This window comes from Trachemys scripta, chromosome 1 (assembly GCF_013100865.1).
Source record: "Trachemys scripta elegans isolate TJP31775 chromosome 1, CAS_Tse_1.0, whole genome shotgun sequence".
Lineage (NCBI taxonomy): Eukaryota > Metazoa > Chordata > Testudines > Emydidae > Trachemys > Trachemys scripta.
In genome coordinates, this window is record NC_048298.1 from 23,283,308 (window position 1) to 23,301,851 (window position 18,544).

Genomic DNA, 18,544 nt, shown 5'->3' on the forward strand with positions numbered 1-18,544 from the left:
AGCAAGAAAGCTAGTTTTACTCTTCCATCTATTAATAAAAACAGGTGTACTGTAACTGTTGTTCTTTGAGATGTAGGTGCAGACATGTATTACATTCTGATATGTGCATGCCCAGCACACTGAAGCCTTGGAGAACTTTGCTTAACTGTACCCCTGGGAACTGGACTCGCCCCCTCTGGTCCTCATAGCCCCTTCCACGGCTATTTAAGGGTGGCACCACCCCGACTCCCCTCAGTTTCTTCGCACCAGAATCTTAAAATGGGAGACTCCAATGCAGAGAAGATGGGTCCTGGAATAAACCTCTGCACCCATATCTTGAACAATTGTTACAGTACACGTAAACCATTTTTTTTCAAGTGGTTGCAGATGTGTATTCCACTCAGATGACTCAAGTAATTAATGCAAGTGTAGCTCAGAGTCTTCTTAAATAACTGCAAGAACTGCCTGTCCAAATTCTGTGTCTGATCTAGATGCCGTCGTAATAGCATAATGCTTGGTAAAAATGTGTGTGGAAGACCAGGTAGTGGCCCTGTGGAAGTCCAATATAGAAAAGTCACTGAGAAGCACAACAAAAGGTGCTTGATCCCCTGTCAAATGAGCCACCAGTCTCTGTGGTCATGGAGGTGTGGCCTGAGTTACCCCATATGCTGTGGTAATCCATCTGGAAACAGTGTGCGCAGAAACCACCAAGGAATGAGGTCACTGTTCATCTGCATTTGAGACAGGCTTAGGAAAAAATACAGGTAACTATATGGTTTGGTTAAGGTGAAATTGTGACACCACTTCAGACAAAAACTTAGGCCACCTGGCCTTAGAAAAACTGATCATATACAGACGCTGTGCCATGAAGGCCTACAGATCAGTAGCTCTCCTTGTAGAAGTTATGGCAACAAGAAAAGCTGTCTTTTGGTACATAGAGACACAGCAAGTGGCTAGGGGCTCAAACAGAGGACCCATGAGGGCAGCCAGTACAGTATCAAGGTCCCACAAAAGACTCTTCTTTTACAAGTGGAAAGAGGTGGACAACACCTTTCAGAAATCTAACTACAATGCAATTGAAAAATACCAACTTCCCTTGGATCAGAGGATGAAATGTTAAGTTCATTGCTAAGTGGACCCTCACCAAGCGGAGCGACGGACTTGAGAACTTAAGATGCAACAGGTAATCCAAAATGTCTTGAATACATACTAGCATTGGCTGAATTCCCCAAGCCAATGATCAAACCAAAAAACACTTCCCACTTAGACAAATAGGTAGCCCTAGGAGAAAGTTTTCTACTATTAAGCAGGACTTGCTGCACTGCTTGCGAATATTGTTCTTCCTGCTCATTTAACCATGCAGCATACATGCCATCAGATACAGACTGCTCGGCATTGGATACCATATCTGACTGTGGCATTGTGTCAGCAGGTCAGGAATGAGGACAATAGATCTGGGAAGTCAGACTGTGAAGGTTGGAAAACTAACACTGTCTTGGTCAAGCTGGCGCAATGAGTATCATCTTGGCATGATCCAGCTTCAGCATGAGAATCATCTAGGAAATGAGTGGGAGGGGCAAGTGTGGGGAGGAAGGCATCCATCAGTGCCAATCTCCAATTCAAATGGAAGGGGTCAGTTAATAAGGCTGGACTGAAACCTGCTCAGGAGCAAAAACTGACTGCACTTCTTGTCTTTCATTGCAAATAAGTCAATCATTGGAATGCCCCATTCCTTCAAAATGGACCTCAGCACGCCACTCTTTTGAGATTCTGGGAAAAGTTCCTGCTGAGGTGATCAGCCAAGTGACACTGAGCACCTGGCAAGTGAGCAGCTGTAAGAATGATATCTTCCCTGATACACAACTGCCAAAACTTCACTGCTTCCTGACAAAGATGGCTGGAGTGGGATTCTCCATGCTTGTTCACATAATATATTGCGGTGGTATTGTCAGTGAGGATATGAACCACTGTGCCATTGATCTATATCCAAAAGGCATAGCACGCATTGCAAATGGCTTGAAGCTCCAGGAGTTTATATGAAGAGATGCTTCCTGTTCTATCCACAAACCTCAAAGTTTCAATGTTTCCAGATGTTCTTGCCAACCTATTGAGTAGGATGGTCAAAGGGAACACCTTCACAAACATTGATTGTATTTGTCCACCATTGCAGGGTCTCCAGAGTTGCTGGTGGCACTCACACAAGGCTGTCCAAAGACTGACAATTCAGGTGATAGGCAACTTCAATCAAAATTGAAGAGGACAAAGGCACAATCTTGCATGCTGGAGTACGTAACTGCATGGAGCCACATGGCCTAGTAATACACTTGCCAACCCCCCAGGATTGTCCTGGAGTCTCCAGGAATTAAAGATTAATCTTTAATTAGATTATATCATATGATGAAATCAAAGTTGGCAACCCTACCTACTAACCTCAGGCACACATGGACCGTAGCTGAAGCGTGAGATTGAAGGTAGAGATAGGTGATGAACTGTTCTGAATCGCTCTTGAAGGAGAGTATCAAAGGGGTAGCCGTGACAGTCTGGATCTGTAAAAGCAGCAAAGAGTCCTGTGGCACCTTATAGACTAACAGACGTATTGGAGCATGAGCTTTCGTGGGTGAATACCCACTTCTTCAGATGCCCTTCGGAGAAAGGCCCTCACACTCGTAGAGTTTAGTAGGGCCCAATGAACTTGATTTTTTGTGTTGGAATTAAACAACTTTTCTTTAATCAAAATCAGCCCAGATCTAACGTGAGCTGGACATGATGGAGGACGTGATCTTCTGATTTGCCCCCCATTAGCCAATCGTCTAGGTACAGGAAGACATGGGCTTGGGGATCAAAAGTAGCAGTAGAATCCCTAGCCTCAGTGCTGACGGGGAACTTCCTCTATGGCTTCCGAATGAACAGGGACTCACAAGAGTTGCCCCTGAAGAGGCACAAGATAGGTGGGTGGGAAAGAGGTATGGACAGTGCATAGGACCAACTTGTGATTAGTTATTGCTTCCCAATCACTGAAAAAGCAGGAGAGGCTGTCCCCAAACAGAGGAGATATGGTCGAGAAGATCTCACCTAGAATGATGTCCTCACTAGGAGAGTCAAATTAACTGCTTGCCCAAAGCTGATGGAGGATGGTCTGGTTGGTTGAAATTAGAATGAGAAGGCCTTCTCCTTTGCGACTTACGTCTCTTTCTGGAGAAGTCCTGCTCCCTATCTCGATAAACCAACTGCTGGAAATACCATTGGGAATGTAGTCGGTAATGTTGCTACTATTGTTGCTGACCCCTGAGTGACATCTTTATCGCTGGGATATACACTCCCAATGAACCTAAAGTAGTTTAAGGGTGTAATGTCTCTCCAATTTTCTCTGAAAACAAAAACTAATCCATCAATTGGTAAATCCTCCATGCTTTGTTGGGCCTCAGGGGCTATGTCAGAGTTCCATAACCACAAAGCTCTTCTCATTATTACAGCTGAGGCCATAACACTGGAGGCATCCGCGATATCTAGTGCTGACTGTAGAGATGTCTTAGTGATTAAACGACCTTCCTCGACGAAAACATTAAGCTCGTCTCTGGAAGATTCTGGTAATTTATCTGTAAATTTGTACATAGCCTCCCAATTTACAAATCATACTTTGATAGTGCCTGCCAATTATTGATGAACATTCATAAAGTGAGGTTGAATAAATTTTTCTTCCGATTAAATCCAACCTTTTAGACTGTGTCTTTCAGCACTGACTTAAATCTCCCTTCACTATCTGTCATTTACAGCCATTACAACCAGAGAGTTAAGAGCTGGATGTGAGAAGCAGCACTCAAAACCCTGCATAGGGACATAATACCATTTGTCAGCGCACTTCGCTGTGGGCAGTAAGAAAACTAAGTATGCCAAAGTGCTTCATTTATAGGAAGAACTACCCTCTGGAACTAAACACTGGAGAATATCTACTCATGTATGGGTATTGTCCTGAAAAAAACTGTGCCTGAATGCCCAAAGTTGTATTCATTCACCTTAGAAGATCCTGATACGATTTAAAATCCTCAGGCACAGGAGGGGAGGAACCTGGTAGAGCGGAACTGACCTATGAACAAGATGAAGAGGAAAGCAGGGGCCAATGGAATCTGCTGCGATCCTGCTTACTCCTGCTCAGATGAATCAGCTCAGAGAGCACAATCTCAGGGTATGTCTTCACTACCCGCCGTATTGGCAGGTAGCAATCGATTTATCCGGGATCGATATATCGCGTCTCGTTAAGACGCGATATATTGATCCCCGAACGTGCTCACCGTCGACTCCGGAACTCCACCAGAGCGAGCGGTGGTAGCGCAGTCGACGGAGGAGCCGTGGCCGTCGATCCCGCGCCGTGTGGACCCCAGGTAATTCGATCTAAGATACTTCAACATGCATATCTTAGATTGATCCCCCCGCCGCGCCCCCCCCCCCAGTGTAGACCAGCTCTAAGTATGCATCTCCAGCCTAGTTGAGTCAGGAGGTGAGACAGAAAGAGGGTTTGATGATCATGCCCTGGAATGAGTGCATGAATGCCATGGAGGAAATAGACATGGCACTGGGAGCCAGTAGGAACTAGGCTATGAACCCCTATCTCTATTGCAAGAATGGTACCGATCCTGGTACCAATGATGATCCCCCAAAGATCTTGAAGACTTTTGAGCTTGGTATCTGGATGAAAAAAAAGTGGAAGCTGACTCTGAACTTGAACGCAAGGAACCCTCCAAACAATCCAAAGGGAATGGAAGAGCCATGCCTGGTGGAACCATCACATGTCCCGACTGACTCATCGGCACAGTATATGGGCACAGAAGAAGGCAGAGCAGTCAGTGCCTTGAATATTGGCAGTGTCATTAAGGCACTAACACTCAATACCAGAATAGACATCAGTATCAAAGTAGAGGCCTGTACTGCATTCGTAGCTCCAGCCCATATCAGACCTGAAAAGCCAACATTGTTTCTGAGGGTCGAAGATGGAATCAGTATACAAGAATTCCCTCAGTGCCAACAAGGAGAGTAGTCTTGTCTCTTCAGCCTGATTTTTAAATGGTGCCAGAGACAACACTTGCAACAGCCTGTATTCTGAGGCAACCAACCCAGATGGTCCAAGGATCACAGAAGATACCGCCACGGCTGAAGACTCCTGTATCACAGATAAGTCTAGCACAGAGAGGCAGAGTAAATCTGCAGGTGCTTGAAAAGCCTGTGGAGTCAGGACGGTCAGTGTCAAGACCCATGTTGTTGGTAACAGATTCAAGAGCTGCTCTACTAATGGCACCGAGTCGACAATGCGGTGCTGGAACGATCTCACCATGACACAGGAGAGTGGGTAAAGTGCCCTGCTCTATCCTGTGTACTCAAGGAAACCTGGTTGTGTCCAGCACCCCACTTAGACAAGGATGAAGAATCTCCCCGAACCTTAGCGTGACTATGGTCAGTTTTCTAAGTCTTCTTTCTCAGGTGATGAGAGGAAGGATAAAGAGTCTCTTCTTCTCCTTGGAGAAGAGTCAGAGCCTCAGCAGCACCAAAGGCCTCGGAGAGGCCAGACAATCTGATCCTGGAAACGTAGTGGGCTTGCTCTATCAGGGGCTGCTTTAGGCGCAAGTCTCTAGTTACCGTGTCCTCTTTGTGAACGACTTGCATATGGAGTATTTAAACATGCCCCTTCCTCAGGCACAATAAGCAATGAGTATGGGGACCATTATTGGGTATGGCTACCCCACGAGACATGCTTCTTGCAACTTGGAGAAGGCACTGCACCAGGCAAAAACAAAACTATTAATCTAACTAATTGAACACTAAGGGTATTACTACTAACTATACAAAAAACCCCAGAAAAAACGGAGTTAACACAACAAGTGAGAGGTAAATACCACACAGAATGCTCCAACTCAAGCCAGGAAGGAACTCAGTGGGGTCGATATGGCATTGGACTTAAAATAGTCTTGGGAAGGGCTACAAGGGCCAAAGGGTGCAAGCACCACCCCAATGTGTACTGCTAAACAAAGTTCTCTGGCTTTGGTTTGCTGGGCATGTGCACACGAGTGGAATAGATGTCTGCAGACACATGAAGAAGAGGAGGATACCTACTAATTCTAAAAACATGAAAGATCGAGAGTCAGACTTTAAAAGGTATATAGGTGCCTACAGATATAAATAGGTGCTTAGAGTGATTTTCAACCCCCACCCGGGAGTTAGCTTCCTAACTTGCTTAGGCACTTTTAAAAATTGCATCTGTTTAAATAAAATAAAATAAAATAAAATAAAATAAATAAATAAATAAATGGAGATATCTCATCTCCTAGAACTGGAAGGGACCTTGAAAGGTCATTGAGTCCAGCCCCCTGCCTTCACTAGCAGGACCAAGTACTGATTTTGCCCCAGATCCCTAAGTGGCCCCCTCAAGGATTGAAATCATAACCCTGGGTTTAGCAGGCCAATGCTCAAACCACTGAGCTATCCCTCCCCCCAGGCAACTTTAGGCATCTATATACCTTTGAAAATTTGGCACATGCTATCCAGAAAAATTCACTGGCTAGAGTTAAATTTCCTTTATTTAATTAATCAGTTTTAAATGCAAAATGTTTTCATGAACTTAAATGTATTGGATACATGAGAAAAAAATTAAGGCAATTTTACTTAACCAATAAAAACGATTTTAAAATGCTGTGCATTTAATTGAATTCCAATTTCATCCAAATGCAGCTTGACACAAATCACGAGTAAAAAATTATCATCTAGTAAACAAGAAATGTGTCATTCACCATTTTCTAACAAAAAATGTAAAATTAAGAATCTTAATAAATGTATGTTGAGATTTATTTAAGCAGTTATATATGTAAATAGACACTGTGAATCCTTGGTTTAGCAAAAAGTAGTATTGTAAACGCTGCAAATCATCATGTTTAATGATTATACCAACCAAAGAAAATGAATTTTTCTTTAGGAAAATAACTACAAATGCAAAACATGATTAAAATCAATAATTTAAATTAAGGTTTAGTTATTTCAATTATCACAAAAATTGATAATTTAAATCAGTCCACTCTGTCTTGTGGCTTAGCTCACTGAACTCCTCCAGCATGGCATGACTCTCCAGATCCCCTGGATAGTGGGCTTGCTTGGGCAGCCCAAAGGAGCCAGTAGCCCAGTGAGCAAACAAAGAGTTTCCATGTTGGTTCTCCCAAAATTAACATTTTTTCCCCCTGCTGAAAAAAATTCAAAATTTTTGATCTTTCTTTCCAATTCATGCCAATTTTTTTTACACTTTACATTTTTCAAGAGGAAAAGGCAGTTTTCCAGCCAGTTCTAGTAAGGACCCCCTGCCGCATGGGTCAGCATAAGAGTTCAAATTCTTGTCCTTCAGATTCAGAGCACAGACTATTACTTGAGCTAGAGGAACAAGTGTTATCCTCTATGTCAGGGGTCTCAAACACACGGCTTGCGGGGCTCTTGCTTGTGGCCCGCCAAGCTCCCCGTGGGCCCCCCCCCGCCCCTCTGCTACCCGCGGGATTGCCCCCTGAAGTTGCGAGCCCCACACCGCTGTCTGAAGTAGCTGCCAGCACGCCACTTCGGGCCGGGGGAAGGGGAAGGAGGCAGAGGGCTCCTGCATTGCCTCCTTCCAGGTACCGCCTGCCGCAGCTCCCATTGGCCGGGAACAGGGAACCAATGGGAGCTTCGTGTGAGGTACCTAGAGGAGAGGCAAGAGCAGCGTACGCACGGAACCCTGAGCTCCCCACTCTTCCCCCTCCGCCAGGGGCTGCAGGGACAAGGTTCCAGCTGCTTCCTGGAACGGGAGCCTGCCCTGGCCCCGATGCGCGCCGCCGCCACCACGGAGCTCGCACCCTGCGCCCCAACTCCCTGCCCTGAGCCCCCTGCCACATCCCACACCCCTCCTGCACCCCAACCCCCTGCCTTGAGCCCCCTGCACCCAACCCCCTGCCCTGAGTCTCCTGCCACATCCCACACCCCTCCTGCACCCCAACCCCCTGCCCTGAGCCCCCTGCCACTTCCCAGGCCCCTCCTGCACCCCAACTCCCTGCCCTGAGCCCCCTGCCGCATCCTGCACCCCTCCTGCACTCCCTGCCCTGAGCCACCTGCCGCACCCCTCACCCTCTTGCACCCCACCCACCAACGCCCTGCCCTGAGCCCCCTGCCGTACCCTGCACACCACCTGCACCTCAACTCCCTGCCCTGAGCCCCTGTCGCACCCTGCACCCTTTCTGCGCCCCCTGGGGGCAGCGTTGGGGTGTGGATTTTGGGGAAGGGGTTGGATTGGGGCAGGGAAGGGGTGGGAAGAGGTGGGCAGGGGCGGGGCCTAATGGAAGGAGTGGAGTGGGGGTGGGGCCAGAGGCAGCGAGAGGGGGTGTCAGTGATGCGGCCCTCAGTTCAATGCACTAGTCCTCATGTGGCCCTCGGTCATTTGAGTTTGAGACCCCTACAATATGTGGACCACTAGTTTGGGTGTGCAGCACATTTTTCCAGTTACATAACTATATGTTACACAGCACTAGAAAAGTGGGGGTCAGGATTTCTAGGTTTTATTCCTGCCCTTAGGAGAGAAAAAATTATTTAGTGGTAAGAGCAATGGGTCCAAATACATAGATTTAGCACATTCTGAGGTAATGTGGTTGAAAGGATGAGAGCCTTGGTATACATAAAGGTTTCATTCCCAATTCTGCCTCAAGTGACATTGTGCCACCTCTCAGTTAACGTGAGGGGAATGATACTTGCCTCCCTCAGAGGGAAGGGATATGAGACTGCATCTGGAGCCGTCCTGCACTCAGAACCCCTGCCTCCGGACCCCCCCCCCCGCACCCCCACTGAGCTCCCTGCACTCAATCCATGGCCCTAATGCCTCATCCCCTGCACCATCCTGAGCCCCTACATCTAGACCCCCACGCCACTGACTCCCAACTAGCTGCACTCAGACCCCCCACCCCAGCACCCAGACCTCCTCCTCCCCCGCTGAGCCCCAACCACCTTCACCTGGAAGTCCCTGCAGAGTCTCATTGCCCCTGCACCTGGAACCCCTGCAACGGACCTCTGTGCATCCAGATCCTCCCACACCTAGACCCCCCACTGAGCTGCCTGCACCCAGATTGTCCCACATAGAACCCTCTCACCCCACAACTGGATCCCCCCCACACTGAGCCCCTCCACACTTGGATCCTGCCTAGTTGAGCTTGCCTGCCCCACACCTGGTGCAGAGGGGCAGAGCCCCAGGGTGTTTCCTTGTGCTGTGTCAGGGTCGGGTGCAGCCTCATCGCTGAGTCCGTGTCCTGGGGGTGGGGGAGCTTCAGGGTGATCTCCCACCTTTGTGCAGCCAGTGGCCTGTGCTCCCCACTGCCATGCTGGAGCCTCTACATTTATTTATTGACAAATAAAACTTGCAGAATTTTAAAATATAGTGCATAGAATTTTTAATTTTTTGGTGAAAAATGCCTTTAGGAGTACTACAGTAGTCAGTGATGAAAGGATGACTTTAGATCCCATGGTCTCTTGGCTTTCTGCCCTGCATAACTTCCCTTGAGTTGAAAGGTATTCTACAGGGCAGGACCTCTTTCTCTCTCCATTCACATTCCAGCTTGGCTGTACTACAGAATAGAGGATAAGCATGTACACCTAAAAAAATAGATTATTTCTACTAAAAATGGCTGTAGATAGCATTATAATGCATCCAAGCGGTAGAGGCAAGCTGCAATATGTTTAAATAAAAAAAGAAAAACTCATGCAATTTACATATCATTTTGTACTTTGGACTAGCATAACTATGTATTTTACTGTTCATATTCCCCTGTCCTTGCCAGATAGATGCAAGTTGAGATTTATGTGCACATAGATTTTTGCCCTTTGGGACACAATTTTTTAAAAGCATAGTAATGAGATGGCAGAAGCTGTCATCAGGACATTCAAAATCTCATGATCCCATGACTTCAGAGTGGTTTTCCTGGACCACATGAAGTAGATTTTTTCAATTGCACCAAATGTGTATTTTTGTGCGTTTGAAGAAGGGGTGGCAAAAGGTCATCGTAAGAACAAACATTAGTCCTATGCCTTTAAAACTTTCTTTGCTTCCACAATCACCAACTGCCTATGCATGATTTGTATAAATCAAGATAAATATTTTTTAACTACAACAAAAAAAGAGCATCCATCTAATGCTCTGGGTGCCCTTGACAGTTTTTTAAAAATACACTAAAATAAACATTCTAAATTCCCAAATCAACTCAAAGACATAGTGACAGCAAATATAACTAAAATTAATAACTCACCACACACAACCCCCGTCACCACTGCCTAGCTCTACCCCACACTTAATTCTTCACAGGCAAAGGAGAAAAGGTGGGCCTTTCAGCACACCCTGAAGTCTAACAAACTCATACTTCCTCCAGGGAGGAAGCAAATTCCAAAATGCTCTGCCAGTAACCCCTCTCCCTACTATCTAAGGGTACTGTCTGCACATACTGTTGGAGCAAGCCTCCAGCCCAAACAGATTTGGAATAGCAGGACTGACACTAGTGCTCTCAAAAAAATCGCTATATAGATAGTGCTTTGAAGTTGCAATTCAGGCTCTGAAGTGTAGGGAGGAGGAGGGCTTCAGAGCCCAAGTTCCAGACAGAGCTGTAACTCAAAGCACTGTCTATCCAGCAAATCCTGCCAGCCCAAGTCTATTGACCTGGTCTGGAAGACACACTTCAAAATGCTATGTAGATCAACCCAAAGGGCTTCAGCTCAGGTACCTCCACTAATCCTGCCACTGAGGCATTATGTTATAGGGAAAGAGGCAAGGTCTTACACAGGTAGATCCCAGGCCTTTTAGGGCTTATAGGTAAAAAAAAAAAAATCAACATCTTAAAATTAATCCGGAAACCAGATGCACAGTGCGGAGCATAGGTTTAATAGGCTCAAGGAAAGAAACATTGCTTCATAAAGGCACTGCTGAATTCTGCATCAGTTGCAGTTTTTTTTAATAGATTAAAGCTGGCCAACAACTCTTATATTAAAAAAAAAAAAAAAAAAAAAAAAGTACTGTCATTCTAAAGTGTTCCTAAGACTTCACAGCCCACAAGATACTATGCTTTAAAAATCACTTGTTTCTAGGCATTTCACTCCAGCTGTGATATCTGATCATTAGCAAGCACCTCAAAGCTGGCTACTGCATATATCAGGAAGCTAATGTTGATATTAAAAATGTTCAGACAGTATAAAAAGTGGGTTTCTAGCTCTGGCAGATGACTATCTACCACTAAAATGTTTAAACTGAACAAAATAAACAAAAATAATAGAATGACATTTTATGGTTTAATCCAGGGGTACGCAACCTACTGATTTTCAGTGGCACTCACACTGCCCGGGTCCTGGCCACCGGTCCGGGGAGCTCTGCATTTTAATTTTAAATGAAGCTTCTTAAACATTTTAAAAACCTTATTTACTTTACATACAACAATAGTTTAGTTATATATTATAGACTTATAGAAAGAGACCTTTTAAAAATGTTAAAATGTATTACTGGCACACGAAACCTTAAATTAGAGTGAATAAATGAAGACTCGGCACACCACTTCTGAAAGGTTGCTGACCCCTGGGTCTAATCTTTTGTCTTTCTAGGGTTATAAATCCATGTTTTATACCAATGGAATGAGGAGATTCCAAACTTTTCAACAGTATATTCATGATCAGTTTTCATTGTGCAGATGCTATTTCATCTAACAATCATCACTGATCCCTGAACCAAGCAGTGCTTTTTTGGAACTGGTCCAGGACTGACGATAGAAAATTACATTGGTCCATAATTTATTCTATCTGTTTGCCTTTGACAATATGTAAAGAACAAAACTCAGAGTTTAGAGAGTGGTCAAAAACTAAAAAATGAAAGATAGAAAATTTTTTGCATTCAACTTTGAATATGAAAGTACACATATTCTGCCTGATATAAGAGTTTGCCATAAGTGAAATCCAACCTTTTGACCACAGAAATCCAACTTCACTAAATGCCAACTTCTAAGTGACCAATAAAGGAGACTACCACAACAATGAATGAGTTAATAATGTGCCAACATTTCCAAGTCAAACGTGGAACGGTCCTGAATTTGCAGGAACTAGACTACAGGCCTTGAAGCTTAAAAAAAAAAAATGTTCACATTTGAATGACCCAGTTCCCTCCCATGGGGAATTTCTTTATTACAGACCTACAGACAAGTTCTGGTTCATGCACTGTTACACATATTTGCACCATTTCACTCAAAGAGGGATTAAGTCTGGGCTCTGATGCAATATCAGAATTCTTGTCTCCGTAACCATGCCAGTCAAGCTATAAAAAGCGTGCGTGTTCTCAATAACTGAGCAGGGGCATTGGAACAATTTTTATAGTAGGGGTGCTGAGAGCCATTGAACCAAACTGTAAACCATGTATATAATGGAAACCACTTCAAGCCAGATGGTGCAGCAGCACCCCCCAGAACCCCTAGTTCCAGCACCTATGTAACTGAGTGGGAATTACTGAAGGTAATGTACTACAGCACCACATGCCAGTCTCAGAGACAGAAGTTAAGAGGACCAAAAAAAATCCCCCAAATTATCACTTTTCCAGCTCAGTGAAAGAGCCCAGCTAAAATGTACTCTTCTCTTTCTGTTAAAAGAAGCAAAAATGGATTCTGCTGAGCTGGGCTGATCCCCTGGATCACATATGAGAGTTTCAGACTATTGGGACACTAAAGAAATGCCATGCAACTTCCACCAGGCTTAAAACAACCACCACTCCCTCGAATCAGAATTGTGATGTTTGTTTTTATCCAAAGACAGAGCAAAATGTTCCCAGAAGATTCTATGTGCAGTTCAGATAAAAATGTAGGCAAGCCACTACTGTACTGGTTCACAAACATCAAAACAAAAATCTAGACAAGTTTGAGTGCAACAATTTAAACAACTGTATTTATGAAGCTGTTATTGAGACGGGAGGCCTTTCTCTAGTTTCCACCAGACTGCAAAGTTGTATCTACATTAGAATGTACCCAGCATACCTAGCTCCTCAAGACAAAAGAAAAAAAATATAGTTTATTCAATAGTTATGGCTTATTTCCAAAACATACTAGTAACTGGATTAACATATTAGCTAATGATCCTTCTAGAAGCTATAAATGGAAATTCACGCAAGTATTTTTCAAAGGTCTAACAAGACTAAACCAATTGACACATACCACTCTCCACAGTGCACAGCCTTTAACACTCCTACAGCAGCTGTAGTCTGTCGTTCAAAACCTTGTCCTATGTGATCTGCATGGGCTCGTGTCCTGTCTTCAAAGAGCATTTCACGGGGCTCACTAGTTCGAGGTAGGTATTGCAGGTTTTTTATTTCATTGGTAGTTCTGTTTAAAAAACAAAACAAAACAAAAACTAAAAATCTAACACTCCCCCCCACTCAAGTTTATAGTTTTCTACATTCAACAGGATCCATTTCTTCCTTCAGCACGCACATATATTAGAAGAAGAACATCTTGGACAGATTACAGGATGATTAGCAGTACAAAAGTCATTTAGGGAACATTTATGAAATGCTAAAAGTAATCATATGTGCATTCACATTCATTTGTCTACATTTCTACTGAACAATTTGAGTGTTGTGTATTATAGCTCTGTTCCACATTTCATCACTGGGAAGGAAAAGGTTTGCAAGACTACTTGTCAGAGATGTTAGAGTAAAAAGAGAAAACACCACTGAGGTGGAACAGATCCTCTATGATCATTCAATTGCTAATCTAAAGCTGATAGTGAGAGACCATATCACATTAGGTGGACATCTGAGATTCTACAAACTAGGAGTCCCACCTGGAAAATATTTGGATGGGAAATCCACAAGGAAAATCTACATGCTAAAAGAAGTTATGTTTGATTCTGTAGGTGGCACTCTTCATTTTGAGTCATTATCTAAATCAGTACCCCAATATGATGTTATAGTGACTTTGTACTGTTAGAGGTCCCATCTCTCAGATGAGACAGAAGTCTTTGTCACTTGTAGTTTTTAAAGGTCCAATGGCACTTAAAGGTCCATAAGCACTTAAGAATAGGGGAGTTAATACCAGTATCCTAGTCAAATTCAAATTTGAGTAACCGTGTGCTGCCTACTTAAAATTTCCCCTCCAGTATTCATATAGATATAGCATTCTTCACTTTTTCCCCAAAACACGTTTCATTTTGCTTTATGCTGTTACCTCAAGGGAGTTTAGGGAGAGTGAAGAAAAGATGACCTGCTTTGTAAAATTACTGTTTTAGTATTCATTACAGAAGCCCAGAGGCTGCAATCAGGATTGGCACATCATTATGCTAGGTGGTGTACAAATGCTTACAAAAAACACATTTCCTTCCTTGAAGAACTTAGAAACTAAGAAGTGATTTTGTTTCTTCTTTTGGGTAAAAAGCTACATAAACATAAGAATTATGCTATAATATAGCTACAGCCATTGGGATGAGTGGAAAAGGGATAGGTTAAAACAACTAACCCGATAACTCACCAAGCTAAGAATCTTAACATACCTTTTCCTTTTGAAAGGTGACTTTGGCATGTCAGCCACAGGGATCATCTGTTCTCCTGGACGTACCCACATGATGGGACCATCATCGCTATCTTTACGACTTTCTAATTTTAGACTAGAGAGTGTCCCCCACGGCAATGTACACTAATGGGAAATATAACAATCCACATTTTGATGTGAGTTATTTTCAAATACATTTAAAAAATGGTTATTTGGTAAAATGAAAAAAAGTTAACATCTGGTAAATAAGTGAATGTAGGCAAGTGTGATGACTTGAGGAAACAGTCTGTACAATTCAGGAGATTACAAACTCTATCTATCTTTACCAAGATGAAAACTCCATCCTGAATACAGGGGCTAAGCAGTCTTCTTTGTTGTCCCTCTACCTCCATGTTGGACAGAAGTTCCAACGGGTAGTGGCACAGGACTGACAATAGAGGGTCATTAACTCGAAATGGTCCTCTAGTCTAATACAAGCATCCTAGGTAACAGATTGGCTTCCACTTAGAAGAACTGGTTTCTCAGCAAACAGAATGCCTGGCAATGAAGTCACTTGGCAAAGAGGTCCATGATCACCTGTTGAGGTCGATCCAGAAGTCACCCGATTAAGGGACTGAAAGGTGATAAAAAGGATTCACAAGGGGAAGGCTGAGGGAGACCAACAGGAAGTTTGGTCAGGAAAGGGGACAGTCTGGACAAGGTCACAGGAAGCAAGCTGGGGGGCGGGGAGGGGGAGGTGCAAGAGAGCTCCATGGTTCAGAACCCAAGCCATGCATTGCAAACAGAAGGACTCTGGATGGCCCCAGACAACCCTGACTCTAGCCCAAAGAATGCTCTGGAAGGGGCAGGTAACTGAGGCAACGAATGCATGTAGGGTTTTGTTTTGTTTTAAAAATAGATATGTATATTTCTTGTATTATTAAAGAAAGAGCAGTGGTAGTTCAAAATCTTGTGCAATCTTGTCTGTGTGTATTAAACATGTGTCCCCTTGAAGAGAGAAACCAGAAGGCCAAACCTTCAGGTGTAGTTCAGGGAAAGGGTGTGTTTAAATTCTGAGGAAGCCTGAAGAGCCAGCACTGGTTCCAGGGACTGGGCAGTGGTCCACATGGTCAAAGTTCTCAGGAGTGGGTGCCAGAGAGAAGATCTGCACCCTGAGTATGTGCCAAGGACAGCAACTGGACTCTGTTCAGATCTGAGGCGTAAAAACCCTGGAGACTCAATGGCTGAATGCCTTCACAGGAGCCTGGTGAATGGCCAACATGGGTGCTCAACCAGACCTGTGAGATAATAAGTATTACAGTTCTTTTACTTTAATATAGAACAGTGGTTTTCAACCTCTTTTTTAATTTGTGGACCCCTAAAAAATTTCAAATGGAGGTACAGACCCCTTTGAAAATTTTAGACGTAGCAGATCCCCAGGGGTCTGTGGACCACATGTTGAAAACCACTGATATAGAGTATTTGGAAGAATATTTCCCCTTTCCCATCTTCCCCTTACTTTTAAGAAAGGTGAATCTTCCAACATATCAAGGAACTCTGGAAAGTAATCCCCCACTTCCTCATCCACTGCTCCAACCAAGCTGATCTGTCTCATTGGGCCAGCTCTATATGTACCATGGGAGTATGTTCTTTTTACCTAAAAGAAGAATATGAAAGTCAATTACGAGTTACATTGAGTTCATTAGGACTCAACAAAAGTTTACAAATCAATGCCATGTGCACATCCTGTCTTACTGTCTTCTCTAAAACATGTGACTAACATTAATACTGTATACAGTCCTTATTAAACAGTATTAACAACTGTATTATATACTATCAATTATAAAACCATTATTTTGAAACACCAACTGGCTGAAGTAGCAGGTAGCTTGAATGTAAAACACATTTACTATATCTGAAAACACGTATTTAAAATACAAAAGATTAAAGATAGAAGATATTTCTGGCAAGTTGCAAGATTCACCGTTATGTCAGGTTAAGGTGGAATTTAACAGGGTGTTAAATATTTATTACTATGCATATCCAAACAAGCAGCAAGATGTTTTGAGTGATGTTCCTTTTACAGAAAGGGGATGGAATGTTGAAGTTATGGTTCCATGACAGCTGGCTAGAAAGAGGCCTACAAAAAAGTAGAACAGGAGGACAGAAACAGGTAATAGAGGTAAAATCAATAGGAAGCAGGGGAAAGCTAGAGAGAGTAACTGTATAAAGGAGGTGAACCTATTGAAAGTAAGAAGATGAAACAAACCATCTTAAAACTTGGAAAAAGGGCAAAGAACTGAGACCAAGGCCATGTCTACATGGAGACCGTCAAGAAAGTTAAGGCAAATCAGCCAAATGTATGCAAGTTAAAGCACATTAAACCCCCAGGTGGATTTTCTCATTCAGGAGTAAAGTGACCTAAGGCATGTCTACACTTGAAACTTACCATGGATTTTGTGTATCTGTGTTATGTGATCTGCAACAAGTGTTTCACAAGCAGTGCATACACATTACATTGGTATCCTGTGATTAAGGTACTTCTGCCTCATATCATTGCACCCACACAGCACTTTTGAAATCAGCAACCAGCATTCTGGGCAGACATCCCAGGTCCACTGCTCTGCCACTGTGCTCTATGCATTCTGGGATTTTTCATGCTGAGCACTCAGATACTTATTGGAAGGCAATGGAATTCTGGAGTTTACTGTCAAATTAAATTCCCATGATTCCTCAATTCATCCTATCACGCATTAGGATTTTTAGAGCCATCCAGTGCCATTTTCAAAGCACTGTCACGCAACATGCAACACACATTGTGATCGCTACAATCCACACTGTGATGAACATAAACAAGCTGCTGTTAACATCTGAAGTTGGGCAGTGACTTCAGAACTGGGATAAGGCGACCAGAGGAGGAGATAGCTGAAATCAAGCAGACACTTCCATAACTTTTCCTGAAGCAGCTTCCCTTGGTGGAGCACCACTTTGGAGCGTGGCCAACAAGTACTGACTGGTGGGAAAGTACAGCACTGCACATTGGGTATGAACACGAGTGGCAGCAGTCAGGATGTCAAAAGCCACTTTCTTAGAAAGCTGTGCAGAGTTCGCACAGGGGCTACAGCAGCAGAATATCTATGTAAGAACTGCCCTCAGCATAGAGAGGACTGTGGCCATAACCATCTGAAAACTTGCCAACCCTACTACCTACAACCAGCCAGTAGCTAGCCAGTTCGTTGTTGGTAGATCAACTATCTGGGCTGTTGAAATAGAGGTATGCAATGTTATCAAGGCGGCTCTATCCCACTGTATCTTAAGACTGGGTAATGCACAGGCAATTAATTGGTTTGCATTGTTGGGGTTCCCAACTTATACTGGAGCCACTGATAGGTCCCAGATGCCTATTCTTAACCCTCCGTATCAGGCCTTAGAGTCCATCAACAGAAAAGGTTTTTCCCCTTTCCCCCATGGTGCTGCAAGGCCTGTTTGATCACCATGGAAAGTTCACAAGTATTTATGTGAGATGGTCTACGAAGTTCCAGGACACCAGGATCTTCAGGTCTTCAAGTCTAGAATGTTTTCTCCACTGGTCAGTGGAACTTTTGCATCAATAGTATCAATGTACCTTGGTGGCAATACCATTCCATCACTCATTCTGGGAGACTCAGCTTACCCTTTGCTTGCCTGGCTTAACAACAGGTGGCCAGACTTGGCAAATGTTTTGAACAGCCAGACTGGAGGCCCCTACAAAAGGATGTAACTACTCTGGGGCACAGAGCAAGAGATGCATTGTGTTCATACTTCAAGTTTAGGTGCCATTTGTAAAGAATGCATATACTTTTGCATAAGGCACTGATCAGCATTACTGAATATGTCTTCTTGTGTATGTGTACTGGTGCAAGGATTTAATCATACTTGGTGTGTATATCACATTTCTTGTTGCATTTTTAAGATACTGTGAGAATTGTTGTATTATAATGCTGGAAATGTAGATGGGGTTTATGTTTTTATTGTGCATGCGTAGATACTGTGACCATGATGCT

At 43.6% G+C, this 18,544-nt stretch overlaps 1 protein-coding gene across 4 annotated transcripts in view; it reads right to left on the bottom strand.

The window, feature by feature from the left end:
• The window catches only part of RSBN1L (round spermatid basic protein 1 like), an 89,240-nt gene that overhangs the window by 9,552 nt on the left and 61,144 nt on the right, over window positions 1-18,544 (bottom strand). For 3 of the 4 annotated variants that reach the window (XR_004645172.1, XM_034765911.1, XM_034765893.1), the window contains 3 exons: window positions 16,021-16,158; window positions 14,524-14,666; window positions 13,191-13,358 (listed from right to left, as the gene is read on the bottom strand). Coding sequence is in view for 3 of the 4 variants with exons in the window: in XM_034765911.1 (XP_034621802.1) it covers window positions 13,191-13,358; window positions 14,524-14,666; window positions 16,021-16,158 (449 nt within the window). In the remaining variant the exon portion in view is untranslated. The remainder of the gene's footprint in view (window positions 1-13,190; window positions 13,359-14,523; window positions 14,667-16,020; window positions 16,159-18,544) is intronic. The other variant, XM_034765902.1, reaches the window with a different exon arrangement.